The sequence below is a fragment of the Corythoichthys intestinalis genome, chromosome 1 (genome assembly GCF_030265065.1).
Source record: "Corythoichthys intestinalis isolate RoL2023-P3 chromosome 1, ASM3026506v1, whole genome shotgun sequence".
Lineage (NCBI taxonomy): Eukaryota > Metazoa > Chordata > Actinopteri > Syngnathiformes > Syngnathidae > Corythoichthys > Corythoichthys intestinalis.
In genome coordinates, this window is record NC_080395.1 from 47658186 (window position 1) to 47679268 (window position 21083).

General features: G+C 41.2%; 2 protein-coding genes across 4 annotated transcripts in view; one reads left to right on the plus strand and one right to left on the minus strand.

Annotated features, from left to right (window-relative positions):
• The window catches only part of pde3b (phosphodiesterase 3B), an 85374-nt gene extending 80224 nt beyond the window's left edge, over positions 1 to 5150 (plus strand). For 2 of the 3 annotated variants that reach the window (XM_057828122.1, XM_057828200.1), the window contains exon 16: positions 1009 to 5149. In XM_057828122.1, the coding sequence (XP_057684105.1) occupies positions 1009 to 1223 (215 nt within the window). In that variant the 3' untranslated portion in view covers positions 1224 to 5149. Of the gene's footprint in view, positions 1 to 1008 lie in introns of all 3 variants that reach the window. The other variant, XM_057828275.1, reaches the window with a different exon arrangement.
• A 4877-nt stretch (positions 5151 to 10027) lies between these two features.
• LOC130928056 (vitamin D 25-hydroxylase) lies at positions 10028 to 17200 on the minus strand. The gene is made up of 5 exons (XM_057854265.1): positions 16919 to 17200; positions 15568 to 15709; positions 14761 to 15393; positions 14321 to 14650; positions 10028 to 11270 (listed from the first exon to the last, which is right to left on the minus strand). Exons 1-5 carry the CDS (start codon positions 17153 to 17155, stop codon positions 11068 to 11070), a joined length of 1545 nt encoding a protein of 514 aa, XP_057710248.1. The 5' UTR covers positions 17156 to 17200; the 3' UTR covers positions 10028 to 11067.
• Between the last annotated feature and the right edge of the window lie 3883 nt (positions 17201 to 21083).

Here is a 21083-nt window from a genome sequence, read left to right on the forward strand (position 1 = left end):
CAACAGAAACAGCTTGTAAATTTTAAGCTGGAATATGTCCGGAGAAGACGTCTAACAATGCCGGAAAAATTATAAGCTTCCGGTTCAGAGGTGACCCGCACCAGACGATGACGGCACACACGAGGCTGCTCCTTTTTCGCAAGCGTAGTCTGTGCAAATGGAGGCGTCTCTTTCAGGAGTGTGGCATATACAAACGCACCCTAAACGTAGTGCGGACAGGTATAAAATATTGTTCAAATTACAAGGCAAAAAAATGATCTGACCTAGTGTAGATGTTGCCTACAAGTCTTAAATTTTCTCAAAAGCCACAGTACGCCTCATAAATCAATGCACCTTATATTGTATATGGATCAATATTGGTTAATAATGGCATGACATTCCCTATAGTGCAGCTTCCTCTTGTGGATGCATAACGCAACCCGAACCCCTACTGCTACTAAAACTACTACACTCCTTATAATGCGGTTTGCCCTATATATGAAAAGTTTTAAAATACAGTTGGCAAATTATTAAAGTGGTGCACCGTATACTCCGATGCGCCTTATAGTGTGGAAATTATGGTACTTTATTAGAAAATGACCGTGGATAAAATGCACAAAATACCTTTATTTCTCTACCATAAGATGCACCCCCCAATTTTTTTTACAAGGAAACTTAATTTGTGCATAAATAAGCTGCACTGGACTATAAATGACCGGTGTCCACATTGTAATATGGAATATTTACACCAGAAGCCTCTTTAGTAAAAACCATAAATAAGAAACACTGGACAATTAAGCCTCAAAGCTGTGTGTGTGTGGGGGGGGGGGGTTTAATTGATTATGACTCACTGCCTGGTTCGATCTGTAACATGTCAGAAAATTGGAAAAAATGATTAATCCATGATCAAATCAAATTGTTGATTAATTTGAGAATTGAATTATTGTCAATTTAGCGATTAATTGTTGCCCCTGTAATTAACATTATGAAAGTGCTAATTCTATTTCTTTTCTTTATTTGCATTTTCAGAAAGGAGAAAAAGCCACCGCCAATTTTTTTGCAACATCATGCACCACCTGACCGAGAACCACAAAGTGTGGAAGAAGGTCATCGAGGAAGAGGAAAGGAGCAAAGATGCAGGCCAGCCGCAGCAGCCTGATAGCCTGCAGGACAGCATGCCCTCTTCACCCTCAGATGACATTCAGGTCATTCAGGAGGAAGAGGAAGGGGAGGAGCGTCAGTAGAACCATAACGTGTAGAAGAAGGAAGAAGAGAAAGTCCTTCACCCAAAGGCTTTTTATACACTGACATGCACATAAGTGACAGTCTTCACAAACACGCTGAACACTGTGCAGTCAACTTATGGCTAAGCGAGAGAAAAAAAAGACCTAACCACTGTGAGCGGACCCTCGCTACAACAGTGGGAGTCCAACTCCTATGCACTTTCAACTCCCCGTGGAGATCCTAGGACCTGCTCAATAAAGCAACACCACAAGTGAGGTCGCTGGTGTGGCAGAAAAGTGTCCGGTTCTTCGGATGACTGAGATGATGCCTTGAATGCGTAGCGCTTATACCTCCCCTAGGTACAAAACAAGTCGGGACTATTTAAATAAAAGAAAACGAGAGGTAGAGAATGAACCAAGCAAGTAATGTGGAGACGCCATCGACACCCTTTACCAAAGTAAACTGTTAAAATGCGGAAAGACAAAACTGAGACTCTTTTAGTCTCAGTTTCGCGTTTATTTTTTGGGAATTCTATAAATATCGGGTGATTGAAAAGTAACTACCCAATTCAACAAAATATTTGTAATGTATTCAAATGTTTTAATATTGTTTCCATTTTATGAGGTTTATGTCCTTTGATGAATAGCAATTTAATCTTTGCTCTCATTTTCTTTCCAGATCTGTTAATTTCAGAGCCCTACAAATATGACTTTTTCTGGCTATGGGTAAACATGTCATGAATAGCTTGCACTCTCCTCAGGTCCCTGGAAGTTGGAGGGTGACCTCTTCTTTGGATGTCAGCCACAAATCCTGTGGTTATGAGGTTTTTTTTTTTTTTTTTTTGAACAAGTCCTGATTGTCTTAGCCTCAACTTAAGCATGTCTCCTTTTAAAGATTCGCCGCCATTTTTCATTTTTGCACTTGAACAATGGATCTCAAAACTATGTCCAGCTATTTATGTAAGGCTCTGAAATCTCAAACAAATGAACAGATCTGAAAGGAAAACGAAAACATGGATTTAATTGCCATTCATGAAGGAAAATACACAAAGAAACTGAGATATATATTACAACATTTGAATAAATTACAAGTATTATGAAATAGGGAGTTGATTTTTAATCACCCTGTATAATGTATATACTGTATATGTATACAGTATATGTGTGTACAAATATACATATACAAAGTACATATGTGAGTATATGCATATATGTATATAGTATATCTCAGATGTGCCTGTCTGAACCTTAACTGAGTCCATATTGGCCCAGAGCCTTGGCTTGTGTAGTTCTCTCTCCTTGCTGGTGACACGAAAACACTGTATGACACTCAGTCACAGAGACATGATTTGAAATGTTGACTGATAAATAGCATTATTATATGCGCATCATTTTTGATGCCGTTACTCATGTGTACCACCACCTTCTGTTGTTTTCTTTTCCTACAATATGTTTAGAATGTCTGATTATAATTTTTTGAGGGGAAGAATGTGATAGTATGGAGAAAGAGAGCACATTTGTAATTATTTTTAGTACACGATTTTTGCGTATGCTTAAGTCTTTTCATTTGTGTCAATGGTGTTGCTATCTCAATGAATGGAGTTTTAATTTCCAGTTGATTTTGTTTTTTAAAGGTTACTCAGGATTCATGCAAATTTACATTGTATCACAAAAGTGAGTACACCTCTCGCATTTCTGCAGATATTTAAGTATATCTTGTCATGGGACAACACTGACAAAATGACACTTTGACACAATGAAAAGTAGTCTATGTGCAGCTTATATAATAGAGTTAATTATTTTCCACTCAAAATATAGCCATTAATATCTAAAGCCCTGGTAACAAATGTGAGTACACCCCTTAGAAACTACGCCCATCCCTACTGTAAATGTCGAAATTGGGTACTGTTTGTCATTTTCCCTCCAAAAGCCTGCAAACAGTTTGCTGAAGACATGTCAACAAAGCACATGGATTACTGGAACCATGCCCTATGGTCTGATGAGACGGGCGGGCTTTCTTGTGTACCGTCTTCAGAAGAGGCTTCCTCCTGGGGTGACAGCCATACACACCAATTTGATGTAGAGTGCGGCGTTTGGTCTGAGCACTAACAGGCTGACCCCCCACCTCTTCAATCTCTGCAGCAATACGGACAGCACTCCTGTCATGAGTCAAATGACATTTTGGAAGGAAAATGACAAGCAGTACTCAATTTGGACATTTAGGGATGTACGTTTTTTCAAAGGGTTGTACTCACTTTTGTTGCCAGGGGTTTAGATATTAATGGCTATATTTTAAGTTATTTTGAGCGGAAAATAAATTAACTATTATATAAGCTGCACACAGACTGCTTTTCATTGTGTCAAAGTGTCATTTTGTCAGTGTTGTCCCATGAAAAGATATACTTAAATATCTGCAGAAATGTGAGGGATGTACTCACTTTTGTGATACACTGTATATGATTGCGTTTCAAGAATTAATGTCATAAATCTTGAACTGACTTTAACGATGAACACCACGCAGTACATCTGTGTGAGTGAAGGATTTGAGTGAACAAGTCGACCACAAAATATAGCAATTGAGATCCCCTCTGGAGTAACACTTGTTCGGCCACATGGTGACAATTTTCCTTCAGTTCTTATTTGTTTTTTTTTTTTGTTTGTTTTGTTTTTGTTTTTTAACAGTACAACAACCAGGTGCCTTTTTTCAGCTAACAAACACTTCATCTTCAGTGGTGCCTTGAGATATGGGTTTAATTGGTGACCATGCTCCCAACTCAAAACTTGTATCACAAACCATCTGTCACCATTCCAGTCTAGAGAGTGGCCCTTCTGTGTTTGTCTGGATTCACATCGTCATTGACTCGATAAATTGCAAAGATTTAGGTGTTTTTTGCACAAAGGATAAAGAATATAGTCTGTGATAGTTCTTGTGTTTCTCCACTTTCAGGTTACTCATATCTCAAGGCACCATATTTGACCTTTTCCCTTTTGTGGTCAGTGTAAAGAAGGGACCCAGGTGTATTTTTTCCCCTGATCAATCTCTGCATTCCATTTTATGAAAGGGAATTGTCTCTTTCACGTTACCAATCATAAAGTCTGCGAAGCGTGTTAGCTCTAATTGAGGTAGTAATATTTATATATACAATTTTTAAAAAAGACACAGGTGTGCTCATTTTAATACCAGACAAGTGTTCAGCCACTGTACAAAAAAAAGAGTATGTGCATAAATATATATATTTTTGGATAATCAATTGAATGAATCCATTTTCTACACACATGTAGACACACTTGTGATCCTGGCCTTGTTTATATCTCCCTTCTTTCACACGTGGAGTTATGCTGTATCTTTGTCTATTTATCGTTTCAATCGTGTTCATTCTGTGCATTTGTCATCATTTGTCCTTCACTAGTGCCAATCCTGACCAACGTGCAGTTGGCCGTGACATTAGCGTTCCAGTATTGTCAGAGGGGCAGCCAAAGTAGCAGACTGGACTCAGGTCAGAGCCACATTCGTTCTTTCCCATGGAACCATTCTGGACCACAAGTTACAATTGTATTCTGTCCAACTGAGTTGTCGGCTTTACCGCAGTATTTCAAATCCACCGTGTCCTCGGATAATTGTGCCATAAATACATCAATGAAGTTAACTTCGTGTGGCTGCTGTGCCATATACATAAGTTTTGTCTAATGTAACCATTTACCTTCACCAACGCTGTGGGAGCAACTGATTTTTGTTGATATTTATGGCGGTCATAAAACAGCATCCCTGAAGTACTTCAAGTAGTTCCTGTTCATTGAGTGTGTGTTAGTGTGTGGGGGAAACAAGTTCTGGAGTTAGGTAGCAAATCAATGACGTGTTGAGTGTTTATTATCCTTCAAAAGTAAAAATACCCCTTACATTTTTGTAAATGTTAGATATTTTCATGGGCAAAGTTTGCAATTTTGGTCAACCTAAAACTGGTATACATCTTTCCATAGGAAGTAATATAAACTAATTTAACTAATCTGTCAGTTATTTCTGACAAGCGTAAGGGCCCAAGTACACCGCATGCGTGATCGTTGCGTTTCCGGTCCGACTCCGGTAAAAAAATAGCGCCGGAGCCAATCCGTTCCCATTATATCCTATTGTTCAACGTATACCGGCCGCGTCAGTGCTCCGGCTTGACTGCGAACCACCTCCGGCGTGCCGCATGCCCGCCGGATGGTATAGGCTATTTTCTATTTTTGCCGGACACGCATCCGGCAAAATGGGCGGAGCTGGGCCTGACGTCAAAAGCCCAGGTGCCTAATCACGGTTTAAACACGAGCGACAATGGATGATGAGCGCTTCATCATGGAGGTGGAAAGCCACAAAGTGATATACATGCAGCAGATATTACTATAAGGACACCATTAAAAGCGAAACTGCAAAGTGTCCTATTATGTGTGTTTTTCTGGCAATGATATCAAACACGACGTGCTAAGCAAAAAAAAAAGACAGCGTATCTGGAAGTGGTTCCACTGCAGAAATTCTCGTGCCCCGCGTACAAACAATCTCGGTTTGTATACAGAGTCGAGGGGGGAAAGTACGAAAGAGAAAAAAGAGACGAAAGAGAAAAAAGAGACACCCACAAGTTTCGACCTGGTGGTCTATTCAAGACGTTTCTCTTTCTTTCCTACATTTCACTTGACTCTTCATAGAAAAAACAACAGTTTGCGCTGGCCACATAAATCTGCAGTGTTGAGACACCAATTCCAAGTACGCTGTTTTTTTAGTTCATGTCGAATATAATTCGCTATCCATTTTATAAATATGACAGATTATTTATCAGTTGTTTATAACAGCTCTATGAGATGTTATGTGCCATAAATTTTAAATGTGCACAAAGATATAAACGCACCGACACAACCAAGGGCATAATAGCCCCCCTTCCCTCCACACACGGAGCCCTGATCTCAACATGATGCAGTCAATCTGGAATTAAGAGACAGACACAAATAAAATATTGTAGTGTCGCCGGGGCTGTCATCGGTGGGTTAATTTATGCACCAACGCGGGGCTGTCATTGGTGTGCTGGTGCACCAGCGCGACGCTCCGATTGGTGGACTAGATAGCGTCAGTGTAAATACAGTGGGGAGAACAAGTATTTGATACACTGACAATGGGAAAACCCATTGGCAGTGTATCCAATACTTGTTCTCCCCACTGTAGTTGTTGTTTTTGCATTGGTGAGGTGGCGGGAAGTTAATAAAGAAAAAGAGGAAAAAGGCGTTGAAGCTCGTGTGTTGTTTTCGCGGCCAAACTTCCGCTTAGCAAACGTTACATTATCAATATGCAAGAAAAAAAAAGTGCTCTCTCTCTGCTTCTCTGATGAGTACATACTACAGACTCTGTGTGTTTGTCGTTGATTTAAATGGCACATGATCGCGCGCGATCACGCGAGAGCTCACGAGGGGACGGAGTTGGCGGACCGCAGCCGTGCAGCAGCCGGTATGATTTGCCTGTTTTTGACGGACTGCGTGGCACGCAGGCAACACTGAACCGGACCGGAACCGCAACGATCACGCATGCAGTGTACTTGGGCCTTAAGACCCAACTGACTAATGATTACAAAGATCATACTAGTATATACGTATTCATGATATATGACATATTTTTTAACTTTGCCTGAGTATTTTGTTTAGAAATGACACAACCTTTGCTCTTATATTCGTTTTTTTTTTTTTTAATCTAGCATTGCTTGTTTTGGTTCGTCAAAGAGACGTGTCTCCAAGGCGCTATCAAGTCATTTTCAACAAACCCTGAACAAACCAACACAACCACCAATGATGTTTGATGAATGACAGCAATATCCGGTCTTTTAAAGTAAATAATGTTTAGAAAAATGGTATGCAACAAAAAACAATTTGTTCGTGCCAGTTTTACTCACCCGTTGAGATCAAACCTACGATGGCCGAGAAGTGTGAGAAGGTGAAATGCAAAGTCCAAACACTTTGCAAAAAGAAAAAAGCACAAATGCAAATTGCCAAAACACTAACGCCAATTGCAAATGCTTTGCAAAAGCACGACTGCAAATTGGCAAAAGCACGAACCCTAATAGCTACAACACGAATGCAAGTGGCTCGTAGCACGAATGTAAAAGAAAAATGAACAAATGCAAACTGCCACAACACTATCCCCAATTGCCAAAGCATGACTGCAAAGTGGCAAAAGAACGAACCTCAATTGCAGACGGTTTGCAAAAGAAAAAAAACACAAATGCAAACTGCCACAGCACGATCCCCAATTGCCAAAGCACGACTGCAAATTGGCAAAGGCACGAACCCTAATAGCGCCACAACACGAATGCAAGTGGCTAGTAGCACAAATGCAAAAGAAAACTGAACGAATGCAAACCGCCACAACACTATCCCCAATTGCCAAAGTAATGATTGCAAATTGGCAAAAGCACGAACCCCAATTGCCACAACACTAATGCAAATGGCTCGCAATACGACTGCGAGAAGCCACAGCACGACTGCAAAAGGATGACCCAGAAACAGACTGAATTTCACGGAAGTAGACGTGAGGACTAAAACTGCTGTCAATCAGGAATCAATCAAACTCTTTATAGACCCTACTCACGTGACGTCACAGCCACGCCCCCGCGCCATGTTGTCCGTCCACTCGTCATGTTAACGCATTACCGCTTCGTAAATTCCTCCTATTATGGCGTGTTTTTCTGCTCGTTAACATTAATAATCAAAATAGTGAAGGCGTGTGTGGCGGTCGGTTGCAAAAACAGAGAAGATAGACAGAGAGACTTTAAGTTTTACTGTATTCCGAGAGAGCGAGATGGACTGCTGCAATTCGACGAGAAAACTGGGCTCCAAACGACTACCACAGATTATGTAGTAGTCATTTTATATCTGGTAAAATGCATTTAATCTATATTTAGAGGGTTTTGGGCTGACAACCACAATTAAGATCATTGCTAGGCTAATCGCCGACAACATACCGTTTCAAATTCAAGATGCTTATTTGTTCCACCATCTTTATTTTTTGAATAATATTTAGCTGGTAACAAGTGAAAGAAGCTGGCCTCGTCTACGGATCATCGGTTAAACAGGGGGGTCCAAACTTTTTGCAAAGGGGGCCTGATTTGGTGTGGTAAAAATGTGGGGGGCTACCTGGGCTGATTTACGTAGAACAATACATTTAAAGAAATTTTAGCAAGCCCTTCTGTGTGTCACATTTGCTTTTTTTTTTTTTTTTTTTTTTACATAATTTCAACAATCTCGCCTTTGTGGCGTTGTCTTTCGACCCTCGGGCTCTTGCGAAATACTGCTGCTGTGAAATTAAATTAGCTTCAGGTTTCTTTAATTTCTCGTTGCGTATCTTCCGCAACTGTCTCTTTGCAAATGAGGCAGACACAGTCGTGTATTTTATTGAAGAAATAGTCCAATATGCACCTATCCTTGATGCGTCGCAGTCACCTTTTTTTTTTTTTTTTTAATTGATTGTCGCCATTTTAGAAAATTGGAAGTAAAGGGTCACACGGGGTAATGTAATGTTGCTTAAAGTGCTGCTCTTAAAGTTTTTCAAACTTTTGTGAGAATAGGCTGATTTTGTGTGGACAAGATAGTTGTAGATATCAGGGTAGCAGATGTCAGGCAGAGAGTGCAAAGACAGCGGGTCGAAAAATATCGATTTAGGCATCAAATATGGATCTGGCGAATGGATAGACTGAAGCTTTTCCACATAACGCCTTTTATGCAACGCATCCAATGAGTTTACAGCGTCAGATAACACTGGGGCTTCCATAAATTGCTCTATAACTTGCACGACTAATTGAAAACAATGAGAATAGGTCTAAAAAATGATGGACAATATGGCGGCCGGATACAGCGACACGTCATTTTGTGACGGAGGTGAATAGGGTCTATATGAGTGCCTGTGAGTATGTCCAAAATAGCTTGAACTAGCACAGCATTTCCCCTTGGCTTCCGGTTTTCGCCGCTCCCCCACTCCCATCCAGCTACAGTTCCGGAGCCGATCCATGAGCACATGTTTCTTCACTGTTAGCTAGTGATGCTGAATTGGTTTAAATTGAGGGATTTTGTGGATCCAGAAAGCTTCCATCAATACTTCGTTGAAAATTTCATCCGAGATTTCCATTTTCCATCCGAGATTTTCCACTCACTGGCGCAAACATCATATGCGCCTCAGAATGAATTTTATGAATGAATTTTTTTTTTTTTTTTTTTTTTGATGAACGCGTTTTAAAACCTCGCAATGCACCGATTTCGCGAAACGTGAACCACGAAGTTGGGAACCGTGAAGTCGTGAGTGATGTGTGCTGATGATGGAAATCTTCCCAATTTTATAATGAGCCAGAAGCAGAACCTGAAGCAGATGACGCCATCGGCGAAGATGATGAGAGAGAAGTTGAAGAAATCACCGTCAACGTTCTGGAAAATTGGTTAGTATCTCCTAAAAAGTCTTAATATTCAACCAATATGAAGATGGTCATGGATCAGAGAAATGGTTTGTTCGCCTCTTCCAGCTCCACCACGGCCCCCCGGTTCAGGTTCATGGAAATTGCTCTGCGTTTGCTGCACAAATCTCCCAAACCCTCATCTTGGTGCCCGTTTTTTGAAAAATCCCATATGTTGATATCCCTAAATCCACCGACGCCGTAATAGTTTGGCATGTTGTGGCGGACAGTTCACACACTGATGCCTTTCCACATTACTTTAGTTGACATCATCGCCAAAAATTACCAAGAGTACCCGATCGCGCCATTTGAATTTTTTATTTGTTGCTGACGACCCGTGAGACTTGATTAAAAAAAAAAAAAAAAAAAAAAAAGCCTTTTAAAAACTATGCCACTGTATGATTTCCAAACATTTTATTGTATATTATTCATGTCTTGGCGTTAGTATTGCTGTGAAATTTCCCCTATGAATAACAGTACAATATTTGCACTCACCTAAGAGAATGTCAGACATTACCCAATCAATCACTCAAAAAAATTACAGACACTTGACATCAGTGTGCATTTTTAATGTGTTTTTATAAGTATTTAAACAGACCTAACAAATAATTCAAGTCTTCTGTCAACATAGTCATTCCTCTCAACTATGCTGTGGCTCTTTGTAATCCGTTGATTCTTCAAGTATTGCATATGTAATATACAAAAATCGAAGGACACTCGTAAAAGGTATTTTATAAAAGCAAAAAATGTATGTGTTTTGTAAAGCAAGAAAACATAAAAACACAAGTATTAAAAAAAAAAAAAAAAAAAAGACAACATATAAACGAAGTACTTTGAAAGTACTGAAAAGCACCATGAGAGGTGGGAAAAGTGATTTTGAGAAATCCACCAGCTTTTGCGTCGGCCTTCCGAGAGAAAGCTTTTCCAAAAAGCCTACTCCCTGGAGGTGGTGTCAAAGTCAGTCCAGATGATGTAAAACTGGCTCGTGTCCAGCTCAGCGTGCAGTGTGCGGAATGTTCTTGGAAAGTCATTTGCGCCCGCAGCTCCAACCATGGCTTTCGTTTGTCTGACCTGACGCTGCCCTGAGAAGGAAGGGCTATGAACCAGCACGAGTGTACTTAGTATCAATCATTGATGTATACCTAACACACCCCTGGCTCGCCAAGGTTCATAGACATATCATGTCCTGAGCTACGCGGAACCCAATCGATAATGCACGTCTGTTTCGAGCTTTGTGTCTATTGTGCAAACACGCATATTGCCAGATAAAATGATCGCTCGTCTGTGCGGAAGTACATTAAAAAAAAAAAAAGCCTCCCAAAAAATCACGGGTGGTATTGTCTTATGCACCTGTGCATGGAATCAGTCTGAAGAAGAACCAGATGTAGTTGGAATGGTTTGTTTAGAGGCTACTTGCGATAAGGAGTGTCTTTGTGCTGTCTGCGGATGGCGCAGATGGAGTAAGGCTTGGGTTGCAAGGTCATGCCTAATTTGGGTGCGACGGTGGGAACGCTTCCTGGAGGGAACTGAAGGTGGAACCTCTGGAGCAAAGTGGTGAAAAAGAGAAACATCTCCATTCTGGCCAGTTGCTCGCCAAGACAGTGACGCCTCCCTGCAGAGACAGATTCTACAGAATTATATTTATGCTTTAGAAAAAAAAAATATATATATATATATATATATATATATATATATATATATATATATATATATATATATATATATATATATATATATATATATATATATACATATATAGTATATACAAAGGCTTTAATTTGGGTAAATTTTTATGGAACTCCTGCTGTGGGTTTGGAACTAAAACCAAAATTAGGTACAAAAGGAAGGATTACAATTAGACCATTTGTAGACAGAGCTGCCTTCAGATACTAGTTTTTCAATGTACGAGCTGACTTCAAAGCGAATATTCGAGATACAGTCCAACTCACTGTTATTGTCATTCTTTTATTGACATTCTTTTTGGGGATAACCTCTACCATATTTACAAAAATGAATGTAAATAAACTAAATTTATATCAACAGGATCTTATGATTGGGCGTTCAAAGTAATTTAACAAAGGAGGGGAGGGGTCAATTTACATGTTGTAACTTGAAAGAAGGAACAGAAAACAAAGCATTTGCAGCAATAATACCACTCGATTTTAATATTTGACTGCCAACCTTTGGCAGTGATTACAGCTTCTAAATGATTCCTGTTGCCATCTATATGCTTCTTGGGGTTGTAAGTTGGTATTTTCCTTAACTCTTTAGTTGAAAATGTTTCAAATTCTTGAATGTTTTCAAATTTCTTGTCCCCAAAGGCAGATTTCAACTCGTCGCAAAGATGTTCAATCAGTCTGTGATCAGGACTGGATGTGTGCTTTGGGTTTTTGTCTTGCTGGAGGACTTATGATCTTTGACTCAATTAAGTTTTCTATCACTAGAGAGCACATACCACTCTCGAACTAGGATGTCAAACTCATTTTTTTGTTCGCAGGCCACATTCATGGCAATAAGATCCCATGAGGGCCGGATCAGTTAATTTTTGGCTGAATAAATTCAGTTCATTCGCCAAGTCCCAGTCAAAATGGATTGGACGTCCAGTGCTGTTAATGGCACTGAAGTATCAGCATTCACAGCCAGTTATGGTAGTTTATGGAAGCCAAAGTGGTAATTTTAGGTCACTTCCTTGTAATTTTAGATTACTTGCGGGTTACTTCCTGTACATATTGGATAATTTCCTGTTGATTATAGGGCATTTCCAGGCCAGTTCCTGTTTACTGGTCAATGTCTGTTGATTTTGGGGCATTTCAGGGTACTTCCAGTTGATTTTGGGTTCCTTCCTGTTGATTTTGGAGCATTTCCTGGCCACTTGCTTCATTTGTCACTGCCTGTTGATTTTGGGGTCACTTCTTTGTTAACTCAGTGACTCCCATTGACGGCGCGGAACTTTCAATCTCTTTTGACTGGGAGAGGGTGAATGAACTTAACTTATTTGGACAAATATAAACTGGTCCAGCCCACATGGGATCTTATTGCCATGAATGTTGCCCGCCAACAAAAATGAATTTGACATCTATTTTCCAATCTGGGAGCGGGCGAATGGCTGAATTCGCCTGCGGACACAAAAGTGAGCCAAGTTCAGTAGTGTATGGACCCGATCACACACATAAAAAATCTCTTTTACAATGCCAATGTCAAAATAAAAGCATGTGATTCTGTACAATATGAATGAGCTGCATCATGCCTGTCAGGCAGAACAACCCAGCAGGCCGTATTGGCCTCCTGGCGGACCACTTCTGGCCCGCGGGCCTTATGTTTGACACACTTGCTCTAGAAAATCTTGATAGTTCTCTGATTTCATGATTCCTGTTATACAATCAAGGCCGCTAATACCAGATGTAGCAAAGCAGCCCCCACAGCATTATGGATCCTGCACCAAGCTTAACTGTGTTGAGGATGCTCTTTTCCTTGTAAGCTTCAAAGTGTTGTCCTGTAAACAGACTGATGGTGTGCATTGCCAAAAAGCTCAACTTTTTTTTTTTTTTTTCCCCAGACCAACTTCGCAAAGATTGGTTGTTCCTTTCTATGCTTCTCTTCTATTTTTTCTATGCATGAGTCTTTTAAGTCACAGAATGAATCCACTCATATCTCAAGGCACCACTGTAGTTACATTTCTCGTTTATTTTCCAATCTGCTTTTTTTTTCACTTAGAGAACAACAGCTTCAACAAAGTTAAATACATAAATGTATATAAGACAATATACATACTAATTGAAATAAATAACAGAATGGATATGAACAATACGTATATTAGATATGTAATATTGGACAATTAATAATGTACCGTGGTGCCCTGATATATTAGTTAAATTACCTCCAAAACATGCTCAAAGCTCAAAACTATTACCTGAGTAGAATGTTTCTAATAGGAAATATTACGCTACAGTATAAAAGTGTACTTATATCATTACAAAACATTGAAAAGTTTCACAAATCTTATAACTTATTGACTACAGTAACATTACTTTTTTCTCCCCAGAGGATAAAGAATATATAGGAGATAAAAGACGAAAAGACCAGAAAGCTTGTCACCATGAATGGAGGGTTTCATCCTAAATCCAGCACTCTGAGACTATACCGTAAGCGGAAAGAGGGAGGTCGAGGACTAGTAAGCGTCAAAGCCACAGTGATGAAATATCGAAAACCCTAGAATACATATAAAAAATGCCCCCCAAAGATACTGCTAAGTGCATGTCTCAGGCAGAAGAGACACCATGAGAGTGCAGAAGAAGAGTGGACAACCTAGATAAAATTTACCAAAGGCAAGTCGAAGAAGTGACTGACGTCAAGAAATTCTAGCAGTGGCTGGTGCAAGCAGTCCAGCACATCATAGCAGGGCGTAAGATGCATAGAAGAATCAGGGTACATGGCGAGTCACAAAGGTTCCTGAACACTGATATGGTGGCATTTTGGTGCCAAGGAAATAAAGTGCGTTGAGGATCTTAATTTTGAAAAAAGTAATCTTTTACTAATATCTGTCTTCAAACAGCTTCATCCAGTGCTTCCGCCTATTTGTCTAGTCATATGTTTGTGTTGTGCATGAGTTCAAATCAGGAAGCTAACATGATCGTGACAATGAGGACCAAAGAAACTACTAACCCAATGAGAACGGCAGGAAGGCTTCCCGTCTCACAAAGTTGCCGTTACTGTCCAGGAATCTCTGCGGTGAGAACACGCCCGGGTCCGTCCAGTACTTCTCATCAAAGTGCACCGAATATAGGTTGGTAATCACCATGGTGCCTTTGGGAATGGTGAAGCCGTTGACGTGCGCCTCCTGGGAGGTAGCGCGAAAAATGCCCAGTGGGACAATGTTGCAGAAACGCAGGATTTCGTGCAAGACAGCTTCCACGAAGGGCATCTTCTGTTTGTCCTCTAAAGTCGGTGCTCGGCCGTTCGCCAACACGCTGTCGATCTCTTTGTGCGCCCTTTCTGTAAAGTAAAACATACATACACACAGGAACTCGTTGAGGAGTTTAAAAATCTGAGAGCAATCACTTTAGCAGATGAAATACAAGTGGCTGAGCTTCGCAGTTGCTGACCTTGTATATTGGGATAGAGGGCCATGTAGAGCATGGCCCAACGCAAAGTGTTGGTTGTGGTCTCTGTGCCAGCAATAATGAGCTCCCCCACTGAGTAGATGAGGTTCTCGTACGAGAAGGATGAGCCGGCTTTTCCCGAGTTCTGCTCCAACTCGTCCAAGTAGGCGTCGACGTAGTGCCGCGGCACGTGCGGCACTCGGCCTTGGGAAAAACCTTCTATGACCCGCAGTAGGAAGTCGTACACCTCGGCGGCATTGCGAAAGAGCTTCTGATGCTTCCCGAAGGGCACGTACTCGATCCATGGAAAGGCATTGTACAGGAAAGCCCAGCTGCTCACCGCCAGCTCCACGTTCTCGCTAAAGATCTCGATCATGTGTTGGAAATTGCTGTCGTCGTACGTGAAGCGCTGTCCAAAGATTATCAGGTTGGTGATGTTGGACACGGCGTTGGTCACCAAGTGTTTGGGGTTGAAAGCCTTGCCCTTGTGCTCGTCAATGGCGTCGACAAAGAACATGCACTCCTCTGAGATCTTTCTTTCGAAAAGCCTCTGACTGCTGCCAAAGTACCTGAAGGAGTTGCACGCCAATTTGCGGTGTTCAATCCAGCTTTTGCCATATTTGCAGTTGAGAAGACCTGCGGTTGAAGACTTATCATCATCGAAATGATTTTGAGTCATCATTCCATTCTATTAATATGATCAAAAGTACATACACAATTGCAGACTACAAATCCACAGCGCCTATATTTCTGCTACAATTAAATGATTAAAAATGCAGTGCTAATGTAATGCAGACTATCTTCTCTTACCTCCCATTTTGGTCATCTTCATGAAGAGTGGCAAGGACGGCCGGTCAGCGAACACTTCGCTCTGATGATAAAGGCATTCCCTGACACAGTCGTAGCCGTTCAGCACCACTGTCAAGATGCCGCCGAGGTCCAGACTGAAAATCTGAACGGCACACATGACGGTGTTAGCCTTTGCAACGTGGGTCCAGTTTAATTCAATAACTATAGCAACCTCAGCATTTGATTTGACTATAAAAAGGTTTGTATTTGTTCTCTTAGTAAAACAAGTAAATGAGATTTTTCTTATTAATTATTACTCAAATATTGATATGAGTGGACTGGGAAATGGTAAATTGGTAAATTTCACTTCCATTTAAGTACGAAAAAGAGCTTCAACACTGTCTCATCAGGACACAGTCAGATTGTGCTTATTTCACTTGGATCGCAGCTGGGCTGGAGTTAGTCCATACTAATTTTAGGCAGGAGGCGGAGTACAGCCTGGCTTGGTCACTGTGACAAACCACAATTCAAAGCTGTGATTAATGCTCTTAGGGACAGTGGTCACTGTAGTGAAAAACGTGATTGACACGTTACCTTTAACCCTTAAAGGGGCATGAGACTATATTTGGTCATTTAAATATAAAATCAAATAAAATGTATTCATCTAGCGCTTCACAAATACCCAAAGGTCCTCAAAGTGCTTTACAACAACGATGAATATAGTTCATGATAAATAAAAGGCAGCAGAGTATTTTACTATGACATTAAGAAAAAACGCGATCACGGTCCAAACAGAACATTTAAAAAAATGAAATCTGAAAACATTAAAACCCTTAAGAAATATTACCAGCCTACCCTAGTCTGGAGAAATTTAAAATTTAACTCTTTCTAGGGCAAATGACTATTTTGGTCATTTACAAAAACTAGAATTTTAGCAATTATTATTACATTATATATATTTTATCGGTCATTATGTAATTTATGTTTTAATATTATTTTTACATAATAATGAAACGATTTATAAATAATGCAATATTAATGAAATCAAAATTAATCAAATTTAAATGAAAAAAAAAAATGGGAAAAAACAAACAAACAAACAAACAAAATCACACAAGAGGAAGGGAGAACCGAAACAAGTGGGTAGAGTTACGAATTAAACTTGAAAGTGAAGTCACCACTTTCTAGAACAAAACTGAAGCCGAATAAGCACACGAACTGGAACGAGTTCAAGCCTCATTTGAAAAAGACTGCATTCTTGGCTTTCCTTTTTTTTTTTTTTTTTTTTTTGTGACAGGGATCCCAAGTGCTGGTTTCGTAACGTGGCGCGCGTGCTCGAGCGTGCACGTGAGCATCGAGACAATGACCGTACCTGTCCGTGAACTTCACTCTGCTTCTTGAGGAAAACGTGCGGCTCGGTAACCAGAGACATAATGTTCCCAATGACAGGGATGGGAGATGGCCCGGGGGGGAATCCCGGGGGTCTCCTCTGTTTGACGAGCTGACGGAGCAGCAGCACAGCGAGGAAAGCGAAGCCCGCGCCGCACGCCACCATCACAACCTGCGCGCGCGACATGTGCGCCAGAGACGGCGACTGAAGTGAGACCATAGTTGCCCGGGTGTGCGCTCCGTCTCTTCGCGGTACCCCGTTCGCCTTCCTCTGCGGAGCTGGACTGCCCCAGCCACGCTCTGGAGAACATATGTATCATCTTGCAAGCTTTCCACCCCCCGCCTTCTGGGCGAAGATTGGCCAGAATGTCAGCTGTTGGTGGCTGAACTTTGCTCTGCTCTCGATCAATATCAACCATAATTTTTGATTTGGTATTTTTTGGCGGAGGGCTGGTGAAACCCACAGTGCTCTGATTCAATATGATTTATATGCGATATACAGACATTTAGTATACTGTTAAGAAAAAAAAGTTTTATATATGTATATTATATATACTACTATATACATATATCTATCTATCGCTCTCTCTCTCTCTCTCTATATATATATATCCATATATTTATATATATATATGTGTGTATGTGTATATATATATATATATATATCTCTATATATATGTGTGTGTATGTATATATATATATATATATATGTGTGTGTATATATATATATATATACGTATGTGTATATATATATATATACATATATATATATATATATATATATATACACACACACACACACGGTAGATTTATACCGTAAAACCTTTATTTTCAAATTAACAGCTACCATAAAAAGAACTACATCTACTACACAGTGGGATGAAAATGTATCTGAACCTTTTGGAATTTCTCACATTTCTGCATAAAATCACCATCAAATGTCATCTGATCTTTGTCGAAATCACAAAGGTGAAAAAAAACAGTGTCTGCTTTAACTAAAACCACCCTAACATTTATTGTTTTTCATATTTTAATGAGGATAGTATATGCACAAATGACAGAAGGGGGAAAATAAGTAAGTAAACCATCACATTTAATATTTTGTGCACCACCCCCTCCCCCCTTTGGCAGCAATACCTTCAACCAGACGCTTCCTGTAGCTGCAGATCAGTCTCGCACATCGATCAGGACTAATCTTGGCCCATTCTTTACTACAAAACTGCTGTAGTTCAGTTAGATTCCTGGGATGCCTGGCATAAATAGCTGTCTTTAGGTCATGCCACTGCATTTCAACGGGGTTCAAGTCCGGACTTTTGACTTGGAAACTCCAGAATGTGTATTTAGTTCTTCTGAAACCATTCTGAAGTTGATTTACTTCTGTGTTTTGGATCATTGTCTTGTTGCAGCATCCATGCTCTTTTTAGCTTCAACTGTCTGACAGACCGCCTCAGGTTTTCCTGCAAAACATCCTGATAAACTTTTGAATTCATTCTTCCATTAATGGTTGCATGTTGTCCAGGACCTGAGGTGGCAAAACAGCCAAAAATCATGATGCTCCCTCCACCATGCTTCACGGTGGGGATGAGGTGTTGATGTTGGTGAGCTGTTCCATTTTTCCTCCACACATGACGTTGTGTGTTACTCCCAAACAATTCAACTTTGGTTTCATCAGTCCATAAAATATTTTGCCAAAACTTCAGTGGAGTGTCCAAGTGCCTTTTTGCGAACATTAAACGAGCAACAATGTTTTTTTTAGACATCAGTGGCTTCCTCTGTGGAGTCCTCCCGTGAACACCATTCTTGGCTATAGTTTTACACATAGTTGATGTGTGCACAGAGATATTGGACTGTGCCAGTGATTTCTGTCTTTAGCAGACTCTTCTTTACCCCTCTGAGTATTCTGCGCTGAATTCTTGGCGTAATGTTTGGTGGATGGCCCTTCCTTGGGAGAGAAGCAACAGTGCCAAACCCTCTCCATTTGTAGACAACTTGTCTGACTGTTGATTGATGGACATCCAGACTTTTAGAGATGTTTTTGTATCCTTTCCAAGCTTTATACAAATGAACAATCCCTGATCGCAGGTCTTCAGACAGCTCTTTTGACCGAGCCATGATGCACATCAGACAATGCTTCTCATCAAGACAATTCTTATCAGGTGTGTGTGTTTTATAGTGGGCAGGGCAGCTTTAAGCCACTCGTCAGTGATTGGGTAATACCTGACTTAAATTGTTTGGTAAAAATTGGTTTCAATTGCTCTTTAAGTCTCCTTAGGCAGAGGGTTCACTTACTTATTTTTCCACCTTCTGTCATTGTTTGCATACTATCCTCATTGAAATATGAAAACCTATAAATGTTTTGGGTGGTTTTGGCTAAAGTAGACACTGTTTTTGATCTGTGTGATTTTGACAAATATCAGATCACATTTGATGGTGATTTTATGCAGACGTGTTAGAAATTCTGAAAGGTTCAGATACTTTTTCATACTACTGGATAACTGTTCTTCTACATCAAATGACTGTAAATAGTACATATGCGTAACCAGTCTGATGGTGGTGACATCACAGCGTTCCCATTCTTGTTCTTCCCACTCTCCAACTGGAGTTTGAACCCACACTGTCACTGTGGCAGTCAGGTGTGCTGACTGCTGGGCCAATAGCACAGTCAAGCTTCAGCTGCCAGTACACTCTTTAAAGCTCTCTTTTTCTAACCTTATACACTGTATAATATAATAAGTTGACTTCACTATAAAAAAATGACAAACTTGCTGCCTCAGAAAATGTGATTTAAGTTGACTTACATTAATTAAATGCAAATTAGAAAATTATTTCAAGTTTTAAGGACTCAACCTTAATAATTGGAGTATAGGAAATAGTCTATTTTGAGTTTGCTGTACTCAAATTACATTCAAACATAGGGGTGTCTATATGTGCACTTGGCACCAGGACACCCTAGGCCGCAGTTCGATGATCGACTTCGTAATCATGTCATCGGACTTGCGGCCGCATGTTTTGGACACTCGGGTGAAGAGAGGGGCGGAGCTGTCAACGGATCACCACCTGGTGGTGTGTTGGCTCCGATGGCGGGGGAAGATGCTGGCCAGACCTGGCAGGCCCAAATGAATTGTGAGGGTCTGCTGGGAACGTCTGGCAGAATCCCCTGTCAGAAAGAGTTTCAACACCCACCTCCGGCAGAATTTCTCCCTTGTCCCGGGGGAGGCGGGGGACATTGAGTCAGAGTGGGCCATGTTCCGCACCTCCATTGTTGAGGCGGCCGATCAGATCTGTGGCTGTAAGGTGGTTGGTGCCTGTCGTGGCGGCAATCCCCGAACCCGCTGGTGGACACCAGCGGTAAGGGATGCCATCAAGCTGAAGAAGGAGGCCTATCGGGCCTTTTTGGCCTGTGGGACTCCAGAGGCAGTTGACAGGTACCGGCTGGCCAAGCGGACTGCGGCTTCGGCGGTCACCGAGGCAAAAACTCGGACATGGGAGGAGTTCGGCGACGCCATGGAAAACGACTTCCGGACGGCTTTGAGGAAATTCTGGTCCACCATCCGGCGCCTGAGGAGAGGAAAGCAGTGCATCCTTAACACTGTGTATAGTGAAGATGGTGTACTGCTGACCTTGACTCGGGATGTCGTGAGCCGGTGGGGAGAATACTTCGAAGCCCTCCTCAATTCCACCGACACGCCTTCCTTTGAGGAAGAAGAGTCTGGGGACTTTGAGGTGGGCTCTTCGATCTCTGGGGTTGAAGTCACTAAGGCAGTTGGAAAGCTCCTCGGTGGCAAGGCCCCGGGGGTAGATGAGATCCGCCCAGAGTTCCTAAAGGCTCTGGATGTTGTAGGGGTGCCGTGGCTGACACGTCTCTACAACATCACGTGGACATCGGGGACCCCTTTTTAAGAAGGGGGACTGGAGGGTGTGTTCCAATTATAGAGGGATCACACTCCTCAGCCTCCCTGGTAAAGTCTATTTAGGGGTGCTGGAGAAGAGAGTCCGCCGAGAAGTTGAATCTTGGATTCAGGAGAAGCAGTGTGGTTTTCGTCCCGGCCGTGGAACAGTGGACCATCTCTACACCCTCGGCAGGGTCCTCAAGGGTGCATGGGAGTTCGCCCAATCAGTCTACATGTGTTTTGTGGATCTGGAGAAGG